Here is a 27470-nt window from a genome sequence, read left to right on the forward strand (position 1 = left end):
ATCCTTAAATGTTTTTCTGTTGCCTAGCAAGATAAAATAGATACATCTAAGCTTAATATTCTAGGCCCTCTTTTGTTAGCTCCAGTGACCGTTTCTAGCTTGATACTCAATACTAACCTTAATATTCCATGCTGTCCTCCAGGTGTACTTTACTTCATGCAACATCATCATTTCCATGCTCTATTCCTAATTATCTTAAACATTTCTCACTTTTTTTTTTTTTATCACGGAGGCCAGATGACTCATCTGCAAGTTGGATACCTCTAGTTTACCTGAGTGCAAATGGTTACAAATACTCCAAATTCTAAGTGCCTCACATAACCAATATATTCCATTGACTCCTTAATCTCCTTGTCGTATGTTTTCTGAGGAGCTTGACCTTTTCTTCCAGAGTCTTACGCCTACATCATGGTGCCTCCAGGCCTGTCAGCTTGTGGGCTTTTAGGACTCTGGGTCTTTTCCCTCTCAGTGCATGTTCCTCTGTAAGCCAAGCCTTTCTATTTGATGGTGTTGGTCATAAGGAACAATTGACAGTGTACATGGAGGCCTCTCTGGCAGTCCTAATTCATTTTTTTAAACTAAATTTTTTTTTTTAAAAAGTAATCTCAAACTTGTAGAGAAGTTGGAAATGTAACACCCTGGTGTTAGTAGCAGCAGGGAGCCATTACTCTTTTGTTTAGTTTTTTCTTCCTTCTAGAACCATTGGAGAATACATTGTTGAAGTGATTCCCTTTACTTTAGTGTGTATTTCCTACAAACAAGGGTGTTCTCCTACCTAACCAGAGTAAGACCATCAAAATAAATTGATTTTGATAATTAATCAATTTAATCAGAAATCAGTACAGTACCAATTAATCAATAACCAATAACTAGTTATGAGACCCCATTCAAGTCTCACCAGTGGTACCAGTAATATGCTTTTATAGCAAAAGGATGTGATTTGCAATCACACATTGCATTTAGTTGAATTGCATTTATTTCAGCCTAGTCTCTCTAGTCTTCTTTAGTGTGGAATAGTTCCTTAGTCTTTCCTTGATTTTCATAACCTGAAAGCTTTTGATGAATATGTGCCAGTTATTTTGTGGGATGCCCTTCAATTTGGGTTCGCCCAGTGGTTCTTCATAATTAAGTTCAGACTATGTATGCATCTTTGGCTGGAATGTCACAGTAGTGATGCTTTGTTTTTCTTGTTGCACCCTGTCAGGTGGTACATGATTTTTATTTGTTCCATTAGTGATGATGCTCATTTTGATCACTTGATAAAGGTGGTGTCTGCAGGGATTCAGTACTGTAAAGTTATTCTTGGTCATTTCGTAGTTAGTATTTTGTGAAATGCCTTGAAACCATGTAAATTCTTCATCAGACTTTTAATGTGTTAAATTCTTTCTTTCTTTCTTTTTTTTCTTTCTTTCTTTCTTTCTTTCTTTCTTTCTTTCTTTCTTTCTCTCTCTCTCTCTCTCTCTTTCTTCTTTCTTTCTTTCTTTCTTTCTTTCTTCTTTTCTTTCTTTCTTTCTTTCTTTCTTTCTTTCTTTCTTTCTTTCTTTCTTTCTTTCTTCTTCGTCTTTGTCTTTTTTTTTTTTTTTTAAGTATGCCCAGCATGAAGCCCAATGCAGGGCTTGAACTCATGACTGTGAGATCAAGACCTGAGCTGATCTAAGAGTCAGACGCTTAACCGACTAAGCCACCCAGGCGCCCTTTAATTTAATTTCTTTATACCAGCCTGGATTCCTGGTTTCCTGTTTTGTTCAGTGGGCTATAATTTGTTAATCTCCTTATTATTTTGATGCTTAAACTGTCCCAGATTTGGCCTATGTTAGCCCCTTCAAACTGGCTCCTCTATTCTTTTGACATGTCTCTGTCATTCTTTGAGGACTTGATTACTTTCTAAGATGTTCTTGTCACAACTTTACCTGCTCCAGTCTTGGAATCAGCAATTTCTCTAAGAAACCTTCTTTCCTTTTAGTGGAGAAAAATATTTAGAAGCCAAGATCTGGGCATGAGGTATGCTTTTTGCTGTTAGGGTGTTGCTGTTCCCAGTCCCCTCGAAGGGCAGAGGAAGGAAATATATGTATATATAGACATGTATATTTCTTTATATCTGCTTATTTCTTATCTCTCTCTCTCTCTTGAGATTGTGAGTTCACATCAATACCTCAGATTCCAATCTAATCCAGGATTCATTTAGTTTTCTTCCTTTCCATATTCATTGCATCACTGACAGTGAGAAACCTGGGCCCCTTTATCCTTAATATGGTTGCTATTTGCTCAGTATATCTGTATATAACCAGTGTCTCTTCATATCCCTCACCTCACTGTCTCTCTGACGCACTTGGATTCTGAAACCACATGCTGAGCATCCTCCGCAGAAGCCCTGCCCTGCTCACCCTCTTTGGGCTCCAGCACCAGTACCTCTGCATCCCTTTCCACTTCTGCCAAGGAGATGTCTTCCTCATGCTGCTAAGCTTGGACACTACCCATGGGGCCACTGCCCGTTCTTATACCCTGCTTACTCTGCTTGGGCTCTGCCATCCCAGGCAGGGCTGCTCTCTTGCACAGATGCTCTCTCCACCCTGTGCAGGGCTTCTGTGCTGCTGCCACCCCCCTGCCGCATGTCACCACCCAACATAGATGCCTACCTTACTTGGCCCTCCCTGTGAGTTGAGAACTGAATTATTTAGGAAGAAAAGAATATAGGTGGACTTACCTTTAAGATTGTCCTCTCCCCACCCTTACCTTAAAAAAAAAAATCCAAATAATGTTAGTTACTGCAGACTTGGAATTTCAATAGACCTGGCTTCAAAGTCTTGTCCTTTTTCATTAAGCTATGCCATCATCTATTTGTTAAATTCTGCAATTCTTTTTTTTTTTTAAAGATTTATTTATTTATTTTGAGAGAGAGAGTACGAGCTAGTGGGGGGAGGGGCAGAGGGAAAAGGAGAGAGAAACTCAAACAGATTCCACACTGAGCATGGAACCCAACCCAGGCCTAGATCCCATGACCCTGAGATCATGACCTGATCCAAAACCAAGAGTCAGATGCTCAAGCCACTGAGCCACCCAGGTGTCCCTAAATCCTTCAATTCTTAAAATGAAATTCATCTACATCTGTGAAGATGTAAGGACATGAAGAATTGAACCCTGTCGTTAAAGGCATGTCTTCTAGAAACCAGAAGTTTTAATGCGTGCTCCCATTTGCACGTATTCATCTTTGCTATGTGTTTGTGTGTGTGTGAGACAGAGAGAGAGAAAGAGGTTGGGGGAGAACAAGAGAGGGAGGAGAGGGGGACAAAGAGAAGAAAATTTTGAAAGTTGGGGTGAGTGATTTGTAAAAGTCTCTGTGAAGAGGCCTTTCTTTAGGCAGTTAAACAATTTCTAGGCAGCTCCTTCTTTTTGCCCCAAACTGTGTTATAGATTAAGTAGTCTCTCCCAGTGTGCCAAAAGGACCTACTTGTCTGTCATCTCTTCCACTAGACTGAGAGTTCTTCAAGGGCAGGACTGTAGACTCCGTGAGAGCAGGTTGTTTCTGCCACGGACACGTTTGCGTCCCCAGCCCCAGCACTGTGCTCCCCTGCATAGGAGGCACTCGGTTAATACTAGTTTGCTAATACTGGTTTGTACTGAGGCCTGACACCAAAGTCCATGACCTCTCTAATACACTTCAGTATGTTCAGGACTAAGATGGGCTTTGTCCCCTTTTAGCTAGCAGTCTGGTTAATCCCAAAGTCTAAGGGATTACCTAAGGGATCACTAAGAGCACGTATCTCCTGCCTGTGTTGGAGTCCGTTATATATGACCTGAAGTAGGTGCTCAGTCACTTCATCTGTTGTAGCACTTTATTTTTCTCCAAGGACCTAGTAACAGATGAGCAGTAGTTGGGGAGGTGACTCCGTCGCTTGATGTTTGTATGATTTAACGTTTCCTTATTTTGCAGTGGGAATTTTAATAACTTCCTTATTGAGTTGTTGTGGGGGTTAAATGAGATGTAGCATCTGTAAAGGTGCCCAAAGGTGCCCAGCGCATGGCAGAGTAGCTGTGCTCAAGACAGGTGTTGGTTCACGTCTTTCCACTTCAGGTTAAAGAGGTTCATTCAAGAATGTTAAAACAGCCGAACCTACACTGTCCTGATGACTTTTAGTCTTAATATTTATCTTAAAACTAGCCTTACTTTTTTTTTTTTTTAAAGATTTTATTTATTTATTTGACAGAGATAGAGACAGCCGGCGAGAGAGGGAACACAAGCAGGAGGAGTGGGAGAGGAAGAAGCAGGCTCATAGCAGAGGAGCCTGATGTGGGGCTCGATCCCATAACGCTGGGATCACGCCCTGAGCCGAAGGCAGACGCTTAACCCCTGTGCCACCCAGGCGCCCCAAAACTAGCCTTACTTTTAATCACCACATGGTTATTAAACATTTTAACAAAATTGCTTAATAACAAATGTTCGTAATTTAGATTTTGGTAGTTAATTTAATTTAGATTTGTCAGTGTTAACTGGAGTAAATGTTTTCTGGAGTACTTCTCTTTGCCACTAGATGGTGCTTGTCTATGCATTTGTGAAGCTTCCCTTTCTAAAGATAATGTTTGGAGGAAAACACATCTTGTTACTTTTGAGACTTATATATGTGGTATTGATATTTATGCTCAACCTGTTGTTTAGATATCTTAAGATTAAACTTGGGGGTAGGGGAAGAAAATATTGAGAAATTCTTTCAGCACATTCTGTTTATTCATGTAATTCTTAAGTTTAAACAGAAGGCATTGATTTAAAAAAGAATGAGATATGAGGAATGTGAGTAAACACGTTATTCTAATTTTTGAGATATACACAAAATTTAACCTAAGTTAATTAATGAATTAGTTAGGAATATTAATATAATAGAGCACTTTGTAGGTTCATGTATAATCCTCTCTTGATTTTTCAATATGGTTAGGAAGACTTAGCCGATAGTTCATATTTAGATATATTAGTAGTGAATAACCAACATCCTATTCGACTCGGAGTACATACCATTTGAAGTATGGTGATTGTTTTAAAAATATGAAGCACTTTCTATATTACTTTCTGATAAAATTCAACAAACATTTATCAAGCCTGCCTCACATGTGATACAGAGATGAGAAGACATGGCCTCTTCCTTTCATGAAATCATGAATAATTGTGTTTGACTAAGGTTAGCTGTTATAATGGAGACAGGGTGGGACCAAAGGAAGGGATTATGAGAATTTGTGGCTTAAGACTGTTTTAGATGAGCTTCAGGGAACATCCTCTGACAGATTTCCTACCCATTGTGTTTTCCGTGAATAGCTGAACATAACCAATTTGGAACCAAATACTAAAGTGAAAGATAATTTTAATCTTTAGAATTTCTCAGATAACATGCAGAATATTTCTGGGCATGTGTGATTAGAGTCTGTTATAATGGACTGCTGCTTCATCCTAACTATAAGTGGAAGGGAGGATAGAAGACAGGATTTAGCGGCAAATTGGGAGTCGGGTGGTAGTAAAGCAGAGTCAGTAAACTGAAAGCTAGTGGTTATGTGGGGTAAGGGGTTTTAGTTGCAAGCAATAGAAATTAACCCTATGCAATTTAAGGAAAAGTGAAAACTTTCAGAATCAAACGAAAAGGTGAATTAGATTTCAGAAAGGACAAAATATCTCCAGGGATCTAGGTAGCAGGAACTAATGGATAGTTTTCTCGGATGCTACTGTCAGAATGAATGAATTCTAGCTACTTCAATTTTTTTAAAAAAATTGCTGCTAAATATCAGATTCTTTGGAGAAAACATCCATGTACCCATCCCACCAGTTGACATCAAATGAGATGGGGAAGTTTAGCTTCAGGGGAAGGAGGAGCAGGTTTTGGGGAAAACTAGTTTTGGATATGTTCAGTTGAAATATGTTCAGTTGGAGATATTCAGACATTTAAATGGAGATGTCAGGTAGATAGATAGTCTGGAGATTGAGATAGCTGTTGGACACAGTTTATAGTTAGTATTAAAAGCCACACGATTAGATAAGATTACTAAAAGCGAGAGTATAGATAGAGAAGAGAAGAAGCTCTAGATTGAGTTCCGGGGCTTTCCAACTCCAAGAGGTTGGGAAGAAGAGCAAAGCAGACAGGATGATTAAAAGCTTCTTCTGCAGTCGAGCCTTTTACTGAGAACTGGTGTGGGCATTCTTATCCTCTGAGGCCTTTCAATTGGTTGGTCCATCCACATTCTCCAATCTTTCAACTTCCTAGCCACCCATCCTTTAGTATTACTCCTTTCAAGTTCTTGATTATTCAGCAGGACATTAGCCACTGTCCAAGAATTTATGTAAGATTCTGAGTCTAGGCCTTCTCTTCTGGCAAAGAGAACAAATGTATTACCTGGAGTTCAGCCCTCCTAGAGAATTCTTCTTCATTATCTGCATAGTCGCCTCAAAGAAGGGCCATAAGCTATAAATGAGTGGTGGCATGTCATGTGCAGCCATCTAACTGGGTTTGGTATTTTGGCTATTTTTCATTCCGAGGCATCTGACTGGGTTCTAGGGGAGTCCCCATGAAGCCAGGATATGCTTGAGGGATAGGAGGCCATTGGCAGGAGTGACTCCCTGGGAGCGTGCATCCTGTCATGCACCCTCCTCAGGCGTTTGGACTTGCTGTGGCATCACAGGCCTGGCTCTTCCAGGCTGCAGCAAGAAAACTGCTCCTCCTTGGATGTTCTATTCTTGTCACTGAAAATTGGCCTCTGCTTTGGGTTCTTGACTCTGCACTACCCCCTTGACCTTCGTAACTATTATTTCCCATAAGATTGCTCTTGGCACTCAGTTCTGCAGATCCATTACTGACCTTCCTACTTGCTCAGACAGACTTCACAGGAAGCCTGTCACCCAGGGGCTTCTCTTGTTCCCACTTCTGGAGTCAGTCTCTGTCTGGTGCTAGGAGTCACCTACCATGACCACATTCCTCTTTTCTTATTTTCCAAAAATTTCCTAGGCAGTCCTAATACTGTGCATTATTTTTCCCCTATTGGCTATTTAAGCCCTGTTCTGATCTATAAAAATCCAAAGTGCTTGAGACATTTTTATAATTCTATAGGAGGACTCATAAGTATTTTCCTGAATCAGTCCATATCCCAACGTTATGAGTTACTTTGATCAATCTGGTAGAGTGTTTATTTGGGTGTATTGGAAGTGATATTGGTGGGAAATTAGGTTACATGTTTGTCTATTTTAATAAAATGGAATATTTATTGATATTTAAAAAATGAGGCTGAAGAGTATTTTCTCTTCAGCTTCCTTTCATTAAACTGGTTCACTTGAGGCCAGTATTTTAGCTATCTGCAACATTTGGTTTTTACTATGTTTTTCTGAGTCTTGTAACATACTGTTGTGTGCAGATTTCATAGTTAAATTTATTTTAAGATTTTCTGTAAAGCAAATTGATCTTTGTGGACAAATATATTCTAATAATATGAGCACTAGAGGGCAGGCTTTAAAAGATAAGGCAGTAGATTTCATTTCTTAGTTTTAGAAATCTCTGTGATCACAGCTACTGAAATAATTGAAGCCAGTGATTAAAATGATTGTTGTACTAAAAGAATCTTTGAGGGGGTAAGTTGTGATCCGTGAAGTATACCAAAAATACTTTTAAATAATCAATGGAAGATAAGAATAGGCAATTCAATTGACCATCTACCTTGCCTCAGGATGGATGGGCTTCCAAAATGCACTCTCAAAACGACATGGTTGGACACTAGTGCTGTGAAAGCATTCATTATTTATTTATTTAGTAAATACTTACTGAGGGTCTACTATGCTTTAGGCTCCCTGGAGAACACAGAAATTATTTAGATACAGTCTTTGTCTTCAATGAACATATTATCTAGTGTAGTACTATCCAATAGAAATATAATATATAAGCCACACTTGAGCCACATATGAAATTTAAAATTTTCTAGAAGTCACATTAAAAAATAAAAAGAAACAGATGAAATTAATTTTGTTAATATATTTTATGTAACTCAGTTTCCCCAAATTCTGTCATTTCAACATGTACTGCATATACAAAATTATTAATGAGATAATTACAATATATTTTTTTGTACTGAGAAATTCAGTGTGTACTTTATGCTTCTAGTACATCTCAGCTTGGACTGGCCACATTTCAGGTGCTCAGTAGACACATGTAGCTGGTGGCTAGCTTTATGCAGTTGTCCTCAGCACACTCATCAGGCTGCATTCTGGGAATTGAGGTCATGGCCTCACTATCTTTATTGAGGTATCATTTATAGATTGAGAAAGTCACCAATTGAAGTGTACAGTCTGTCACTGCCTATTTAAAGATAGCATCTTTTTTGCCCCCCCAAAATATATGTCTTATATATTTATATATTATTTGTGTAGATATATTATTTATATATTTATTAATATTTATTGTTTATATATTACATATAGGCACATATATATGCATATTTATATATATATGCATATTTTTTTTAGAGGGGAGAGGGGCAGAAGGAGAGGGAGAGAGAGAATCTTAAGCAGGCTCCATGCCCAGTGTGGAGCCCCACACAGGGCTTGGCCTTAGAACCCTGGGATCATGACCTGAGCTGAAATCAAGAGTCAAACACTTAACTGACTGAGCCACCCAGGGGTCCCCAAAATATATATTTTAAAATACCTTTTTTATTTTTATTATCTCTGTGTCTTCCATGCACCTTTTTGCTAAACTGTCTTGTTTGTTGTTTTTGTCACTCTTCTGTTAGAAATTTTCCTTACGTGTCTGGTGATCCTTGACAGAAAATTGAAAGCGTGTGTGTGTGTGTGTGTGTGTGTGTGTGTGTGTCTGTTGTCTTCCAGTGTGGGGAGGTTGGTGGTTGTTTAACATTCGTCTTTGCTGTGAGTGAGCAAGCAGAAATGAGTAATTTCTCTTTCAACTTTCCTTCTCCAGTTTGGATTGGTTTCTTTCTAGTCTGGGTAAACTCATCCCTTTGATTTTTGTTTAGCATACTGTGTCTTTGCCTACAAATCTCCTTCCTCTAAGGGTTTATCTTTTTTGTTTTGTTCTGGTGTGTATACACGTGGGAAAACAACCTTTTTAAAAAAATGCTATAATGATCGAGGTTGTTATACTTGCACTAAAATAAGAAAGGAAGGTAGAAAATAGGTGGACAGTTCCTTCTGTGTCGTATAGGTTGCAGTGTAGAAGCACAGGTTGAGCTGTCTGTTCTATGCACTGCCCCCTAGAAAGCTGCAGGGCTCACACCCTCGCTTTTCAGGTTTCTAATCAGATATCACTTTCTCGGTTCAGCCTCTGTTGACCTTGAAAATTGGAAATCCCTTTCCATAGCCGTCTGCATACTCTGGCACTCCTTATGCCCTATACTGGCTTTATTTTTTTCTTTATAGCCCTTACCACCATCTGACATACTGTAGACTTTATCTCCCCTGAAAATGAGAGCGGAATTTTTTAAAGTAAAATTTTAATTGACTATAACATACGTATATAGGGAAAAGCAGAAACCATAAATTTGTAGTTCAATTAACTTTTATGACATGGTACACACCTGTGTTCCTGTCTCCCAAATTAAGAGGTAGAGCATTATCCAGCACTCCAGAGGCTTTCCTCAAGCCCTTTTGTATCACTAATTCTGAGCTAAACCCCCTCCTTGAAGGTTACTACACTCTGGTCTTCTCTCACCATGTATTAGTTTCACTTGTTTTTAATTTTATATAAACTGAACTATAGAGTACATATTCTTTTCTGTCTGGATTCCACCCCCCTAACATTTTATTTGTGAGTTTCATCTATGATATTGCACCAGCAGTTTGTTCATTCTCTTTGCCGTGTAGTACTTCCAATGGATTGTATGGCCATAATTATTTATCCATTCTACTATTGATGCATATTTGGTAGTTTCCATTTGGAGCTGTTATAAGTAATTTGTCTTTTGTTTCGACAAAGCGTAAAAGGTTCCTAGGCTCCTACTTTTTCCATCCTGATAATGTGCTTTCCCTGAGGCAATAAGTGGGGTTGACTACCTGCTGGAATTTGGGGAAGAGGAAATATTATCCAGTCATATTTATATCCTCCACTAATTGAGCTGCTTGACAGCAGTAATCTTGACTTAATCATCTTTGAAACTTCAGTACCTTGCATGGGCCATGCAAGTAGTCCCAAGTAAGGAGGAAGCTGTTTTACAGATTGGGGTGGACCATACGGCAGACTGTAATTTCCTAGTCTTTGTTTAACTGTGCTTGCTTCTTCCTCATTCCTGGTATTCAGATCGTGATATATAACTGAGTACATCCAAGGATTGCAAACTCAAATGCCTCTAATGGGGTCAGGTAAGTAAATTAAAGGAGGCTGTGAATTATATATTTTAATCCATTGTTGCTGTATGGGAGTGTGGGTCATCAGTGGACTGTATCTTCTAACTTTTCAAGGGAAGTAGGAAATGGTATTTTTATGGAAAGTCTCCCATTTTACAAATATCAGCAACTAGTTCAAAAAGTTTTAAATACTTTTGGACTCAATAAAACACACCTATGGGCTAGGTATGATGACCTTGGGGCGGCCAGGTTTTGATCTCTGATATGTGGCCATCTTGGATTTCCTAGCAACATTCTAAAATTAGTCTGGAGTTCTTACCCCTTCCCACGTATATAGCATGCTGATCTGTCTTCCTAATTGTTCTTAACTCTTAATCTTTTTTTTTTTTTAAAGATTTTATTTATTTATTTAACAGAGACAGAGACAGCCAGCGAGAGAGGGAACGCAGCAGGGTCAGTGGGAGAGGAAGAAGCAGGCTCATAGTGGAGAAGCCTGATGTGGGACTCGATCCCATAACGCCGGGATCACGCCCTGAGCCGAAGGCAGACACTTAACCGCTGTGCCACACAGGCACCCCTTAACTCTTAATCTTTGACACTTAACATGTCCAATTGTGCAGTAATGCATCTTGGAAAAAACTGCCTGGGAAATTGAGCTTAAAAACTCTGCCAACTCCTGTAGAAGTTGCTCTGGTGATAGATGATATGAACTTATTAGTGCTACTTATCATATCAGGCTTGTTTATGTAGATAAGTGTTTTCTTAACTAGGTAGATATAAAATCTTTATTATGTTTTTCCTCCAGTCCATTAGTTGTCATTTTCTGAGTAGATCCATTATTCTTTATCGGTCCACAGAGATCAGAATATCACCTGGTGTGATTCAGTTACTTTGGTGTTTTCTCATGGTGGAAATGAGTAACTAACCCTCTTTTGTCAAGCTAGATGACAATTGGATGTTATTTACACTTTCTATTACACAACTGAATGGGTGTTCATAGCTGATATTTCTTCCCCAGTGTGTGTCCCCTAGAACATTAGTTCTGGGAGATATAAAGATGTTCTACAAGGAAAGTGTTCTGTGGTGAGTAAGTTGGAGAAATACCACATACCACACGGCTCTCTAGAAGAGTCACAACGCATATTTGCTTGGAAAAGTATAAGAAGCCCTGGAGGAAGGAAACAGTTAACTTTGTTTAATCCAAATATTCATTCATTTATCTACCAAGTATTTATTGTGTCTGCTATGTGGGAGGCACTGTGTTATTCTCCCAGGATATACTGTCTTCATGGAACTTATGGTGAAAAAAATTGATACTGAAGGATCTAAAATTGATACAAAAAATTGATACTAAACAAACATATAAATTCCTCATAGTTTGTGAGAATTTCCAGGAAACAAGCGGCTATAATAGAGAATAACATGGGAATATACTGAATTTGAATGGGTAGGTAGGGCCTCTCTAAGAAGGTGACATTTAAAGTGAGGTGTAAAGAATGAGAAGGAACTGGATGTATTTCTACCAGGGGGAAAATATTCCAGACAGAAGGAACAGCAAGGGTGAATTTAACATTAACAAAATACTTTGTGACCCTACTATGTACTAATGGGCACTTGGCATGGTAATCTCTTATCCATTTTACAGATGGAACCTCATGCAATCTGCCTAAGGTCTCAGAGCCTGTCAATTCATGGTAAAACAGGGATGGAACTCAGGCAAGCTTGTGCTGTACTGCCTTCCAAATTACATGAGATTGAAATCCCTCCCGCCTTTAAAAAAGATTTTATTTATTTATTTGAGAGAGAGAGAGAGAACACACTTAGTGGGGGTGGGGGAGTGGGGGGGAGAGGCAGAGGGAGCGAGAGGAGCAGATTCCCCACCGAGCAGAGAGCCTGATGCGGGGCTCAATCCCAGGACCCTGAGATCATGACCTGAGCTGAAGGCAGATGCTTAGCCAAGTGAGCAACCCAGGTGCCCTCCACCTCTTTAAATAGTAAGTCTGTTAATAAACTTTAGTACACTAGATGTTTTGGAAGACTCTGGTTTGCAAGGAATTATGACAGAATCACTGCCCTGGTCTTAAAGGTTCAAATAGTAGAAAAGAGGAAAATGCTTTTTTGCAGTCTTATCAAATGCTTTCTCAAGAATTTACATACTAAACATAGGTACTTGGGGCCCTCTGGGACCCCTCTTGGGCACAATTCCAAGGTGTGGTAAGTGCAAATGACAAATCCTGTGAGGAAGAGTACCCAGTGACAGATAAAAGAGAGAACGGACTAGCTCTGAGTTTTGGAGGAGTAAATAGCATATAGGAGCAAATCTATACCTCTGTGGCCCCAAAGGGTTACACAGAACCTTGTGAAGGGCGCACAGCCACTGGACAGTTCTTTTGTTAGTAAAACAAAGTTTGGCCCTTACTACATAATATCTGGAGAAGAAAGAAAGATTATGCACTTTCTAAGTATTATTTCACTGATCAACATTATCTTGTAGAACAGTTTGTTTATGAGATAAGAGAGCTGATCCATTCTACAGATACTAATCAACTTGGTGTAATATTGAAGTTTGTTTCTAATGTTGCTCATGTCTGGAATTTTGTTCCAACTCTTTTTTGTTAAAAAGAGTTTGGAGATGCATAAGTGCTTTCTGCTATTGTCACCAAGGAATTCTATCTTTGCTGTGCACTACCTTCAAAATATCAGTGTTGTGCCTTGTCATATACTTAGAAGACTTAGAGCAATGCTGTCCAGTAGAACTTTCCTTGGTAATGGAAATGTTCTGTAATATAGTGTCTGTTGAGCATATGTGGCTGGTGCAACTGAGGAACTGAATTTTTAATTTAAATATAAATAGTCATATGTAGCTAGTGGCTGCCATATTGGACAGCACAAGCTTAGAGGTAACTTGAATATTTTTATGAGGGAGAAACAAGTGGACCAAAAAGCAAAGTGACCTTTGGGACCTTTTCAAGCAGCATGTTCCTGTAGAGGTTAGTCCTATATCTTCATTTTATCTGCAGTTACTTCAGTAGCCTGTCAAAATAATTAAGTTATTGAGAAAAGCTTCAGAGCTTTGTGTGACTTATTTGAGAAGTAGGGACATATGTTGTTAAGGTTGCGAGGGCGCTGCTGTCCCACTAGGGGCCATGTGGGAATGTGTGTGTGGCCTTTGTGTTGTCACAGTGACTGGTCAGTGCTATTGGCCTTTAATGCCTGGAGGCCAGGAATGTTAACTGCATTATTATCCTGCTTAAAATACCCATAGCACCTTCACTGAGACATACTGTTGGATCTTTTTGATGGTAAGAGTTATATTAAATTTAGGAATCCTAGCAACCAAAGGTTTATCTCTTCTGAAAGACATCTGGAACACATTCTCTAAAGCTCTGGCTACAAGGTTTTTCTGTTTTGTAGCCTATGGTGTCGTGAATCTAGGATTTCTTTTCAGCACCAACTGATTTGAGGGACATTTGAATATTGATTTTGAAAAATGCTGAAGAAGCTATTTGATGTTTGTTTACAGCAGAAGCAGTGAAACTGGCACCTTATCTAGTGTGTTTAAAAATCCGTGAGGATGACTGGAAAACTGTTCTGCTGCAAATGAATGGAAGGAAACAGGAGATCTAGTTTTGGTCAGCTGAACCTCACCCAGACAGTATTCACCTCTCTCTGCTTTAAAAGACAAATTAGTCAAACTACTTATATTATGTAGAAGAATGCATGTGTTTATAGAATATATTTCCAAACTTAAAGGCCACTTTCTTCCTGAAAGAAAAAGGTAGAAAAGAAATTACCAATGCTAAGTGCAGGGGAATAGTTCTACTGCTATTTTCTGTTCTGGTCCCTAGAGCACCTTTCACTTGGTAAAGGAGCTGGAACCAGGTTTTATATCTGTGTGAGTTACAGAAAGGACTAGTAGTTAGTAAAGGTGATAAAATTGCAGATACCAAGTAATGATGCTTTCAAAAGCAATCCATGTGGATTGTTGACAGAGCCTACTAGCCTTTAAGATTGTTCCTGGGCCAAGCTTGAGAGAAGGTACTTCTTGTGTAACTGTCTTACTAACTGGAGACCACTTTTGATACAGTCTAGTGTTGTTATGCTTTTTTTGGTAATTATGGGTGGTAGATTGGTAGTTGCGTTAATGTCAATATAGGGGGTATATTAAAAAAGAAAAAAATGGATAAAAAAAGAAAAAGATGACGAATTTTCTTTATTTTTCCCTTCAGTGCTATAGTAATGGTCCTTACCTTGTTCTAGTAAAAATATAATCTGATGTCTCTATTTTACCTAAAGATAAAATATAATATAAATATGTGGAAATCTGAAAAGACGTTATATGAACATACTTTCTTAAACATTAAAGTTTAAGTAATTTTGGTTGGAGATCAAGTAAGAATATCTATTTTGGAGGGAGGATTTCAAGCTTCTAATACAATATTGTTTTTATACAGTAATTGGTGTGTTTATAAGCTTTGTTAATTTATGTTCAGTTGGTAGCATGATACATTTTTAATGCAGTCTATTTCAAATGGATCAGGTATATAGAATCTCTGCTATCTCCCTAAGGATTGCAGAGAGTGTGTGTTTGTGTGTGTGCACTTGCATGTGTGTGTTAAAGGTAGAATCCTCTCATTATGAACCATTGAATGAAAAAATTGTGCAAATTAATAATAATATAAAATATATTCTTTTTTCTACAATGCCAAATGCATTTACTGAATTAGTTTTTTAGAATGTGATTTTTTTCTGCCACTTTGGTATACTGCAAAGCTTTTTTAAAAATTATTTTTTATTTTATTGTTCTATGTTTCTTAGAAAGGAGTTCTAAATGGGTTGTCTCTAGGTCCTAATTGCTACTTATTTGATTCATGTCACATGGAGGGTGTCTTTGCAGGGTGACTGCAGTCTGTTTAGAGATCCTCCACTTTGATTTGTCTACAAATCTGTGGTCAGGGTCTCTTACAATGATATGGCCATTATTTATTGTCTATTTTTTAAGGTGAGAAGACTAACTTTTATGATATCTCATTTTAAATTCTATTTAGGTCCTTCTTTTGTTCCTTCCTTCATTCTTTCTGTTTCTTTACATTTATATGGATGAATAGTAAATAGTATGGATACTATATTTTTGACGGAATAACTTGATCCAGATGGAAAATGATTGCCTTTTGGATATATAGCAGTAAAATTATTTAATTGAGGAAAAAACTCAATGTCCTGAAAATGATTTCCTGGACAATGATAATCAGAGGTCTAGGGTGTTAGCTAAAGAGTTCTTTGATCTTATTTTTCTATTAAACATTGGTTCAGAATTTTGCCACTTCATCATGTTGCCCATGGTCTCTGGAGAGACACATGAAATATTCAGCTTGTTGAATCTCTTAATTCTGAAATATGTTGTGTATATTGAAAAGAAATGAACAGTCTATAGACTTTTTTTTTTTAACTCTGGAAAGATAGGCATTTTAATAGTTTAGAGTTCTTGATTGACTCTTTTTTATGCCTTTTAACATACAGTCCATCAAGATTTCATGGCAAAGATGGAGAAAATGATTGTGATAATGTAATACATGAAGGTTTCTATCATAGTGTTCTAGTGTCTTTAACACATTCTAAAGAATGCAATAAATGTTAGTTCTTGTCTTTTTCTTTGAAAACTTTTCTTTTGTTGAAAATGTAAAACAAGTATTCCTAGAATAGTATTATGTAATTTCCACAGTTATATTTTTTGTCAATTCACACAAAGACGTTTACACTCTAGTACTGAAATGAACTACCAAAAAGAATGGCTCAGTCCTTAGGCATTGACTCTAAGTTTAAAAGCTTTCTGCCTCCCACATACTTTTCCCCTAATTCTTTGAGTGGATCTAGGGGACTTGTGCAACCAAGTTCTTGTTTTGTGCTCAGGGAGAAAACTGTAGACGCTAACATTGAACTATCCCCCAGATGACCTAAAGAATCTATTCACGGTTAAGAAATCTGTCTCTGAATAGGCATTTTCTAGTTGATGAGTATCTGAAAATAGACTTTTGATTATAGAAATAAAACATTTTTCTTTTTTATAGTTATTTTTTACATTAGTGTACTTACACTTTATGTCAAGTGTTAAGGAATGTCTATGAGCCCCTTTATAAATATCTTGTGATGTTTTAGAGATAAGTGCTTTAGTATAACTTATTTTAAAATAGTACCCAATTTAAGAAAATACATAAGTTACAGTAAACAATTAAAAAGATGACATCTTTTGGGCTATTTTTGGGTAAAAGAAAACATTTATGATACTTTAATTTGTATTCCTATAAAGACTTGATTCAAGTGTAATTAGGAGTATTTTAGGTAAGTAGTGTATGGGAACCTAACATGTTTTATCTTTTGATTTCCTGAGATATTTTTGTAACATGGCAATATTTAAGTGTTTTGCTACTGTATAATGCCCGGAAGTTCACTGCCTCTATATTTTGTTCCTTGTCATATCATCTATCCTCAGTGTATGCTTTTTTTTTTCTTAAACACTCATTCCTAGAATCTTTTACATTCTCAGTGAAATATTAGACTTAAGTCCTTTGAATCTAATTTCACTGCAGTAGAATGTATTTTTAAATACATTATAATATTGACAAAATGACTTAAGAAACTTTCTCCATTTTATTTGATCATTATTTACTTAAGGTTTATTATAAGGACAAATTTTCAATGTTAGTAATTCACATTATGTAAATATAAAATCTGGTATTATTTTAACATTTGTACAGACCAGGAAAATCTAAAAGCTATCAGTCCTAAGTCTAGCTAGGCCTAGTTTTGACTCACTTCACCTTTAGTGATCTCCTGTGATAATGAGTCATAAATTGTCCCTGTTTTTCCTGTATTTACGTTGGTTATTATCATTAATATAAAAATATTTCCAGTTTTCATGATTAGACATATGTATCAGATTTTTATGAAATGCTAAAGAACATTACTGATAAGACCCCATGAGATTTAGTTCCTTCTTTGCATATCATACTTCCTGCCCAAGTGCTGGTGGACTGTGGAAACAATGACTAACATGGATCACTGTTTTAAGATACAGTATGCTGAATTCCCAGACATTAATTTAAAAATAAATTATGCTCACGAAAAGTATGTAGGGCATGTTTCTGCTGAAAAAAAAGGTCCTGGGAAAGAGCCTGAATTGGATTGAGAAGATGGAGTACCATATAAAGAATGACTAATAGGACAGATATTTATTATACTTTCATCTTTAATTTGGCATTTAATATATTCAAAAGCTGATGCATTTTGTTTGTTAAACATAAATATATAGACCATAAATAGAAATATTTCACAGATATTTTGTTATTTAAGCAAAAAAGTCAATAAGAGTAATTTAATTAATAATAAATAATACTAATTCCTGATATTTCATCATTTATAAGGTGTTCTCAGACATGAAATATGGGTAATAGGTTGCTGAGAGGTTCACATATTTCATGTCTGAGAAAACTGAGGTACAGTGTTGCCTAAAGCAGGATGAAAAAGTGGATCTTGCTTTAATTTCAGCAGTTTTACCATCTCATGCCTTTTTCATAGTTGGTTTATAGTAGAGTCAATGTGCTTTTTTTTGAAGGGCATTGTCCATATATTATTGGAAATAATAAAGCTTTCAAAGGGGAAAAGTTGTTACAAGTCTGTCATTCTCTCACATCCTTTACAGTTTCAGCAATGAGCTCTTTCCTTTCCTCGTTATTGTCCTTGTGTTTCAGGGGTGCAGCCACCAGTTGGTAGCAGTGTAACTTAATCATCCATTCTGAATGGTTTGTACATTTTCTGAGGTTCAGGGAGTTGCTCTTTGCTGAAGCGTGTCCATTTATTCACTCAACAAACGTTGCTAGTCACTAGAATTAACGAAATTTTTATTCTTTATTTTTTATAATGCTTTTTTATTCAAAATTAAAATTTCAATGAACTTTGCATAAATGCCATTTAAAGTTAATATTTCTCTACAAATTTAGAAACAGAAACTCACTTAATTCCTGCCAATCCTTTATCATTCTTTTAGCCAGTCATTCGGACCCTAATTATATGTATAGTTTCGGGTTATAGTGTTTTATCTTAATGTACTTCATGACTAATTCTTAGCCGGAAGATTTCACAGCTTTCGGCTTTTAGACTTCACATATAAAATGACATGCCTTTTTTTTTGTGTGGAGTGACTATTTTTCATAGAGAGTTCATTCTACTTTTGTAGCAGTGACAAAACATAGGGGCGCCTGGGTGGCACAGACAAAACATAAAGTAGAAAGTGAACAACATCAGTAATTCTACTGCCAGATATATTTACTTTATGGTTTTTTAAAAGTGTTTTAAATTTTTTTATTTGGAAAGTTAATTCAAAAAATTTTAAAAAATGGTAAAATATACATAACATGCAATTTACCACTTAACCAGTTTTTTTTTTTTAAATGATTCACTATTATTTTTCTTAGGTGGGGAGGGGCAGAGGGAGAGGGAGAGAGAGAATCTTAAGCAGGCTCCATGCCCAGTCTACAACCGGACACAGGGCCCTGAGATCCTGACCTGAGCTGAAATGAACAGTTGCTGCTTAACTGACTGAGCTACCCAGGCACCCAGCCCCCACTTAACTAGTTTTTAAGTGTACAGTTCAATAGTTATGCTGCCACCCTTTAGAACTTTTTCGTCTTGCTAAAGCGCTCTACTGCTCCCTGCAGCCTCTTGCAACTACCCTTCTCCTTTTTTTTTTTTTTTTTTAAGATTTTTATTTATTTGACAGAGAGAAAGACAGCCAGCGAGAGAGGGAACACAAGCAGGGGGAGTGGGAGAGGAAGAAGCAGGCTTCCCAGCGGAGCAGGGAGCCTGATGCGGGGCTCGATCCCAGGACCCTGGGATCACGCCCTGGGCCGAAGGCAGACGCTTAACGACTGAGCCACCCAGGCGCCCCTCAACTATCCTTCTCCTACTCTAGGTATCTCATAAAAGTAGAGTCGTATGGTATTTGTCGTTCTGTGACTCGGTTACTGCACTTAGCATCACGTCCTCCGGGATCATCCATTGGAGCATGTGTCAGAATTTCCTTTCTTTTTCCCATTGTATGCTTTTCCAAAAAACCTCCAAAAATGCTATATTATTCCCACTGCTTTGTACTTTATTTTTTTCAAACCTAACAGTGTTGCAGATGTCTTTTCAAAGACATCAGTATTGATACACCATTATGTACATATTCTTTCCATGGCTACCAAGATTGGCATGCCTGTTCTGCAGAAGGGGAAATTGAGGCTTGGAGGCGTTTAACTTCCAGTTTATAAGTAGCAGTGTCAGAGACTAATCCAGGTTGGCTTGATTCTGGAGTCAGACTGCAGTGGTTCCTGTAGACCAAGGATGTGATTATTGAGGGAAAATGAAGCAATTTTGAAGACAAATTTTTGTGGTGCTAAAGGACCTGATTGTATGCTTTTGTTGTGGAAAGTTCCACAACTTGGATTTTATGGTTGCAGAAGGCACAAATGTCTGTCTCTAGAAACATCTTCCAAGTGTTGTACTCTATTGTATTTTCTCTTGATTCACTCATATCTGTGTTAAGACTGGATTATTTCTGAGACAGCTGCAATTGTCCTGATCAGAAATATATTTCCAACAGCCTTTCAAAAAGCCAGAGATAAAAGAGCAGAGAGGAAATTATCTGCCTCTTATCTGAAGGACAATGAAAAGTAAAAAAATGCTGAAACTCTCAGGGGGCTAGGTCAGATATCATGATTAGTGTAGCTCATTACAAGCATTTTAGGGCCGGAAAAGACCACAGAAATAATCTAAAACTAATTTTTAATTTCATAAATGAGGTGCTGTTGTGGAAAGACCAACCAGAGCAGTTAAACTGTCCAGTTAGGATCGAAATCTAAGCATCTTGTTTCTCAAGAATTCTTATTCAGCTATTGTTTGTGAACAGCGCCAGATTTTCTCATACCAAACTAGCTAGCTATTACTTGTATTTTATACTATGAACGTACTTCATATATAGTTTCATTGCTTATAGTATAATTGAGGAGATTTGGAAATCTTTACCGGTGGTTTACATTTTTAATAAAATATTTGAGGGCTAGACATGTATGTGGGTTGGAAATGTTTTTGTTGCCCTTGAAAGTAGTTGATTTCTCACAAGTTGATTTAGCATTTACCACTAATTCTAATGTATAGGGAATGAACAAGGTAGTGTAGGCTATCAGTACTCATGGTGTCATTAGAAGTGAAGGGGGTTGGGATAAACGTTTTCTTGAACTCCCAGCCCTGATCCATCAAGCAGTTGTTGATGGAATCCATTACCTCAGTGAGTCTTGTTAATGGCAGAGACCTAATTGAAGATCAGAACTCTTTCAGAGAAAGGTCAGATCAACTATATTAAAGATTATAGAACAGGGGTTGGCAAACTGTAATTAAGGGCCACCTGTCTGTATGGCTTTCAAGATAACGGTGTTTCTACAAAAAAATATTTTTAAATGATTGAAAATATTCAAAAGAAGAAAAATACTTTATGACATTTGAAAATTTAAGAAATCCAATTTCACGGTCTATAAATAAAGTTTTATTGGAACACAGCTGTCCTCATTTGTTATGTATTATGTATGTCCTCATTAGTATTATGTATTGTTTATGGTTACTTTTGCAAAAAGTGACAGAGTTGAGGAGTTGTGACAGAGACCAGATGGTCCCACAAAATCTAAAATATTTACTCTTTGGTCCTTTATAGAAAGAGTGTACTGACCCTTGTTATAAAACACCAAGAATGATTTATGTTTTGAAGTACCATGGATAATTTGTGACTTTCTTTGCTTACCAAAAATTTGAGCTGAATACTACCGTATTTCCTGAAGAATTTCTACACTGTTTTTTTGCCTTCGGATCAACCCACAATAGTCCATTCATGACCGTTTTTCGTGACTTTCTTTGCCTATTTTTCCATCAGTTCCTTTTGCCAGCCAGATGAATAGACCAAAATCACACAGGAAGGTCTGTAGTTTGCCTAAAGAAACTTTCTACAGAGGGATATGTCTGGCTTGGGTACTTCTGTGTTCTAGAAACATGGATTTTGATTGTGATCTTTCCACTAGAGCTATGATTCAAATGTATATACAATGACCTTCATTTTCAAAGTGTAAAATAAATAAGCATATTTATTGTTGGATACATATTATGGGAGGAAGATCTTAATCTTTCATGTTTTTCTCAGGCATTTAAAAAACTGTTCAGTTATGTTTCTTATGGCAATTTTAAATCAAGATTAGTTGATGTATGTTCTTGTTTATTGGTTAGCCTTAAACATTTAAACCAATGTCTCTTTTTATAGTCATTTTTTGCTAAAGTAAAATTATCAATGGTTAGGCCACTAACCTCTTATAAAAGTTACTTCCTTCCCTCTTCCCAGCTGTGGTTACTTGATGTCGGCTCTCCTGGGGCTCACATAAGAAAGGAGTGGCCCTGCTATGTTACAGGAGATCTGAATCTTGCAGCCTCTGAGAGTTTGGTATCATGCCAGCATTGCCACCGTTCTTTTAAAGCATAATCAGCAGTTGTTGTCTATCCAGAAAGAGTGCTTATCTGAAGATTTAGAGTTTGGTAAAGTGGATCTTCAATCAGGTTTTACTATGCCTTTAGTCATAATCCTGCTTTTGTGCTTGCCAATGATTCTTAACTTTGTATTGGAGATTGTATAGCACTGGTCTGAGTCATGGTATTGAGTTGAGCAGTTGAATTCCCTTCTTATTTCATAGGGCTGTTTTGTGACCTGGTTGGTCCTTGATGGTCCTCTGTCTTAGCTTACTTAAAAGTTTTGAGATATGGAGGTAGCTCACTCACGGGAGGAATTGGTTTCATCTGTTAGAATCTTCTTCCTTCAGAGAATTGTTTTTGTAGTGGAGCCATCTCACATTATGGGGTAGGCCATGAGCTAGCCTTGGGGCTTGATAAGCAAAGCCAATGAAGAAGGAAAGAATATGAAAAGGAAATGCTGAAGCAGATGCAGCTGGAGTGGGTGGTAAGAAGTCTGGGAGAGCAGCGACATCTTAGGTAAAATTTGTTCTGACTTAGACTTAGGGGAAGTTGGGATGAGGCATAACATTAAGGCATTTTGACTCAACTCTGAGTTGTTGGTGAGGAGGGTGAGAATAGAGACCAGAGGGGAAACCCCATGTTATCATTTTTGCGATGTGGAAAAACAGGGTGAGCATTTATAATCTACCTCTGGGGTTTTAAAATGTGCAATAAAGTGAGTTATTGAATGGGTTGGAAATATGATGTAAATATTATGATAAGGTTATGGTTTACAGGTTTAAGAGGGAAGAGTGAAGTGGGAGTCATGTTCTTTCTCCATTTTGGGGGAGGGTGAAGGGCTATGGACTCACATATCAGGAACTATTCCAGGTAGGAAAGCCATGAAAGGGAGAGAGAGGAGAGCCCCTGAGCTGTCATCTACAGAAAACTTGGCACTCCCTGTCCAGGCCATCTCAGTCATGTCTGGGAAGGAGTCTCCTTCAGAAGCTTTTTTTTTTTTTTTTTTTTAAGATTTTTAAATTTATTCATTTGAGAGAGACAGAGGGAGTGAGAGCACAAGCAGGGGGGAGGGGCAGAGGGAAAGGGAGAAGCAGACTCCCCGCTGAGCAGGATGTCCACCTCAGGGTTTGATCCCAGGACCCCAGGACCATGACCTGAGCTGAAGGCAGACGCTTAACTGACTAAGCCACCCAAATGCCCCCAGAAGCTTTCTTGCTGGAACTCAGGGCTTGTTGTCTTAAGAGGGGTGACCTTTATTGTGAACCAGTAGGCAGGGCCTCCCAACAGTTACTTCTGTGTTTTGTGGGTGTTTGCATTTGTCTGTTAACTCTAGGAGCTGAATTACTGGGGGGCCTGTCTAGAGAGAAACAGTGGACCTGTAAACAGTTGGAGGCTCCCTCGGAGTATCAGCCATTCAACGTAAATGCACTGGATTTGGACAATACACCCTGGCTCCCTGGTTTCCCACCCTTGAGGTGGGTCTGTTCCCAGAGCTCCAGCAGGATGGAAGAGGGGACGGTGTGGACTAGAGGAAGAGGAGCAGTTAACTGCAGGGAGTTACTTGAGTCTTCTCGTCCAGCTGTAATTGGTTTACAGTAGAATTCTAGATCACTGGTGTTGAACTAGATTATAATTGAATCAACCTCCTCATTTTACCAGTGAGGGGAATGGACTCCTACAGAAGTTCCAGGACTTAGAGAGGAAGTGAGTGGCAGTGTTGAGACTAGGCCTTAGGTCTCTTGATTCAGTAACTATGCTTCTTCCAGCCTGGAGCGTGAAAGGTTAAATTATAGCAGGAATCTGAGATGGGGTTCCCGGGTGTAATGAGGACTGCTGCTGACTCATCAATAAGTTGCCTTTAGGACAGTGATCCCTCCCTGGGCCATAGGCTAGAACAGGTGACCTGAGAAGAACCTGTGACTCCAATGACTCGTTGCTACTTGCTGAAGAGGACTATGATGTAATTGTTGCCGGGGGTGGTGTGTGTTGGGGGGGCTGCATCTAGACATACCAGCGAGTCTCCTTTGCTGAGAGTGAAATGGGGTTAGAGAAGTTTCTTGGGGAGGAAGGTAAGGGGAACCAGTTAAAGGCCTTCCTCCTGAGTGACCTGTGAAGTTGGTCAGAGGAACTTGCTCAAACCCGGGCCAGGAAAGTAGTATATACCGTGACATTTGGAGAACTGAAAAGTAGAGAGGGATGGACTTGGTGGTTGCTGGGAGTGCTGGGAGTAGTTCTGGTCCTTTTATAGTTATAGCTTTCTGCACTTGAGTGCTTATTTCTGCTTAACTGGGTAGTACAGCTCTCATTTTAAACTGTCACAATGGCTTTGAACATTACCTTTCATTCTGGTTCTGTTTAATTTTTCTATATGTTGAAATTGAACATAGACTATAAAAGAATTTTTGTAAACTGTGAACTAAAATATTTGGGAAATTGCACCATTGGTTTTATTGGAAAGAATGATCTTAATTTTTGGAAATTCTTTTTGTTTTGTTTTGCTTCCATTTGTTGATCACCTACTCCTTAGGGGCAGAGTCATGTAGGACTCCGAGCTAGGCTGCTTCAGTTGGACCCTGGCTGTGCTCTGTTCAGTGTGTGACCTTAGTTATGGGATTGATTTACCCTTCATGCCTCAGTTTCCTCATCTCTAAAATGAAGACAGTACCTTAGAAGGTTGTTGTGAGGGTTAAATAAGTTAACACGTGATGTAAGACAATGCCTGGTACACATAAGTACTACTTACACGTTAGCTCTTTATTTATATAAATAAAGGCATTGACGTAGGCCCTTTGTCAGTTTTTGAGCCAACAGAGGCTCAGAGGGATTTAAAAACTTGCCTGAGATTATCCAGCTAATAAGTGGCCAAGGTGTGACTTGAACCTTCCCTGTCTGACTCAAAGCCTGGCTTTTAACCACTCTGCTGGCTTTTTGAGGTGTGGCAAATCACTTAACTGTAGGTTGTAGGCTTTTTAAAATTTTTTTATTTTTTATTGGAATATAGTTGACATATAATGTTACATTAGTTTCAGGTATTTAACATAGTGATTCTCTATATATTATGTAATGCTCACCACAAGTGTAGCTACCATCTGTCACCATACCATGCTATTATAATATCATTGACTGTATTCCTTATGCTGTGCCTTTTATCCCCATAACTTATTCATTCTATAACTGGAGGCCTGTATCTCCCATTCCCCTTCTCCTATTTTGCCCATCTCCCTCTACCGTGCCCCCGCAACCCTCAGTTTGTTCCCTATATTTACAGGTCTGATTCTGTTTTTTGTGTTCTTTATTTATTCATTTGTTTTGTTTTTTATATTCCACATATAAGTGAAATCATATGGTATTTGTCTTGACTTATTTTACTTAGCATAATACCCTCTAGGTTCATCCATGTTGTCATAGGTGGCACGATCTTGTCCTTTTTAATGCTGCATAATATTCCATTGTGTGTGTGTATAACATGCATACCACATCTTTCTTATCCATTCTTAGGTTGCTTCCATATCTTAGCAATTATTGTAAATAATGCTGCCATAAACATAGGGGTGCATATATCTTTTCTAGTTAGTGTTTTTGTTTTCTTTTGATAAATACCCAGTAGTTGTAATTATTAGATCATATGGTATTTCTATTTTTAATTTTTTGAGAAACCTCCATACTGTTTTCCAGAGTGGCTGTACTAATTTACATTCCCTCCAACAGTGCATGAGAGTTTCTTTTTCTCCACATTCTCAACACTTGTTATTTCGTGTCTTTTTGAGTTTAGCCTATAGATTATGGGTTTTATAGCTGTTTGCCCATTTATCCATCTGTCTTGTACCTTCTAATTTGGATTTTTTATTATGTTCATTTTGTCAATAAAATGCATTTCCTTAAAACTTCTGTAATTTCAACAAGAATTATAAAATATAAAATAGGATAAGAATAAAACAATTGCTCTTAATATAATGCTATTCAAATAATTAGGTAAGAACTTTAAAAAGCCATGCTAACAGTACCAAATTCTGAAAGGCATAAAATGTCATTTCTTGTGACATCTGATAATGGCTATCAGTGTTTCCACACACTTCTAAGTTTTGTGGAAATTAAGACAGTTATTATTAGGCATTTCGAATTTACCATTTTAAAACAATTATGGCTTTACTGTTTTAACCATGTGCACATCTTAATTACCAGGAAGAAACTATATCAACTTTTTATAGCTCATGGAAAGCTTTCTAATCTCTACTCTAGATTAAGATAAAGAGAATTAAGGCCTGAGAAGTGAGACAGGGCTGCTTAGCAGCAGTGGCAGGTGGGGTTGATGAGAATTAACAGCTTTTGACTGTAAGCAGAATGGTGGTGTAATGGGATCTGCTTATGGTAATGAAGCATTGACTAGATGGCTGCGTGACGTGATGTTTTCGCATTTATTTTATAAAATTATTGGGGAGATCTGTTTAATGATGCTATTGAGCCCAGTATTTTTAGACTTCTGTAGGATACATACTTTTGATATTGAGTTGAAAATTAGAAATCATATTTTATAGTATTGTCAATTTGTAATTATCTTGTGGAGAAACTTATTCTAAGTAGCAAAATAAAAACAAAACAAAACCACTCTAAAGAAACAATACCTTATCTTTCTTAAAGTAGGTGCAATTTGAAGGAGTATTTAATATATCTCTAAATTGGAAATTGTCCAAACATTCACGTTGCTCAAAAAAAAAAAAGCTGATATAGTTTTTTAAAGTTTATTTATTTATATCTTGTCTCTGGGCAAGGTAAAGAATTGTATCAAGATGAAGTAGCCATTGTTAAAGTTTATTTAAAGTTTTAGCCAGGGATATGCTCAAGATCAAAACAACTGGCAGTGAAGGAAAAGATGGCTCAGTGTATATGGCAATGTGACATTAAAGATTATGTCAGATAGAGTCTGTCTCAGGAATGACCATATGTCCTTTCCATCTGACGTCTGTTTCAGGACTCAGACAAATGAGTCAGAGGTTTTAGATCTGCTTTGAAGAATTGTTCTTTCATCGCCTTAAGTAGGTTTGTTTACAAATTAATCAAATTTGTTTCAAGTGGATCAAATGTGCATACATTCAAATGAATGGACCTAATGGCAAAATTATATTCTTCTTAAAAATTTGGACAATTAACCTTTCAGGTTATATGGGTTTGTACCATTGAGTACTAGGATGAAGTATAGATATCTTGTGTTCTTTTCACTTAGAGAAAGAAGAGAATTTTTTCCCCTAGTTTTAAACTAATTATAAAGGATGAAATAGGAAGGAATAACAGTTCTTTTCTAAGAGAGACTTTTCTAAGATGACTTTAAAAGAACAGGCAAAGGAGAGCAGAGCCACGTCAGTTGTGGCTTGAGTTCGAGATAAGCAGAAGTGTGTGTGTGTGCTTAACGTCACATGGCAGGAGGCTTTCCCCAGAGCAGTTTGCCTGTCCAGGGAGCTGTTTCATTTTGTGTCTGATAGAGCTGTACTTTGGAAAATACCCGGTCCCCTGCCTATTGCTTCATTATGGATTATACAGGTAATATTAAATTTTAAATATTGTCCAGCCACGTAGAATTATTTAAAATAAAATATTTTGCATTTAAATTTAACAA

At 37.6% G+C, this 27470-nt stretch overlaps 1 protein-coding gene across 14 annotated transcripts in view; it reads left to right on the forward strand.

Moving 5' to 3' along the window:
• ST7 (suppression of tumorigenicity 7) overlaps positions 1–27470 on the forward strand; it is a 231404-nt gene that overhangs the window by 18015 nt on the left and 185919 nt on the right. The window contains exon 1 of one of the 14 annotated variants that reach the window (XM_048212789.2): positions 26582–27394. The exons of 11 other annotated variants lie outside the window; for them this stretch is intronic. In XM_048212789.2, coding sequence (XP_048068746.1) covers positions 27382–27394 — 13 coding nt within the window. In that variant the 5' untranslated portion in view covers positions 26582–27381. Of the gene's footprint in view, positions 1–26581; positions 27395–27470 lie in introns of those variants that run through there. 2 more of the 14 variants (XM_057304163.1, XM_048212790.2) reach the window with 2 other exon arrangements.

This window comes from Ursus arctos, unplaced genomic scaffold (genome assembly GCF_023065955.2).
Source record: "Ursus arctos isolate Adak ecotype North America unplaced genomic scaffold, UrsArc2.0 scaffold_3, whole genome shotgun sequence".
Lineage (NCBI taxonomy): Eukaryota > Metazoa > Chordata > Mammalia > Carnivora > Ursidae > Ursus > Ursus arctos.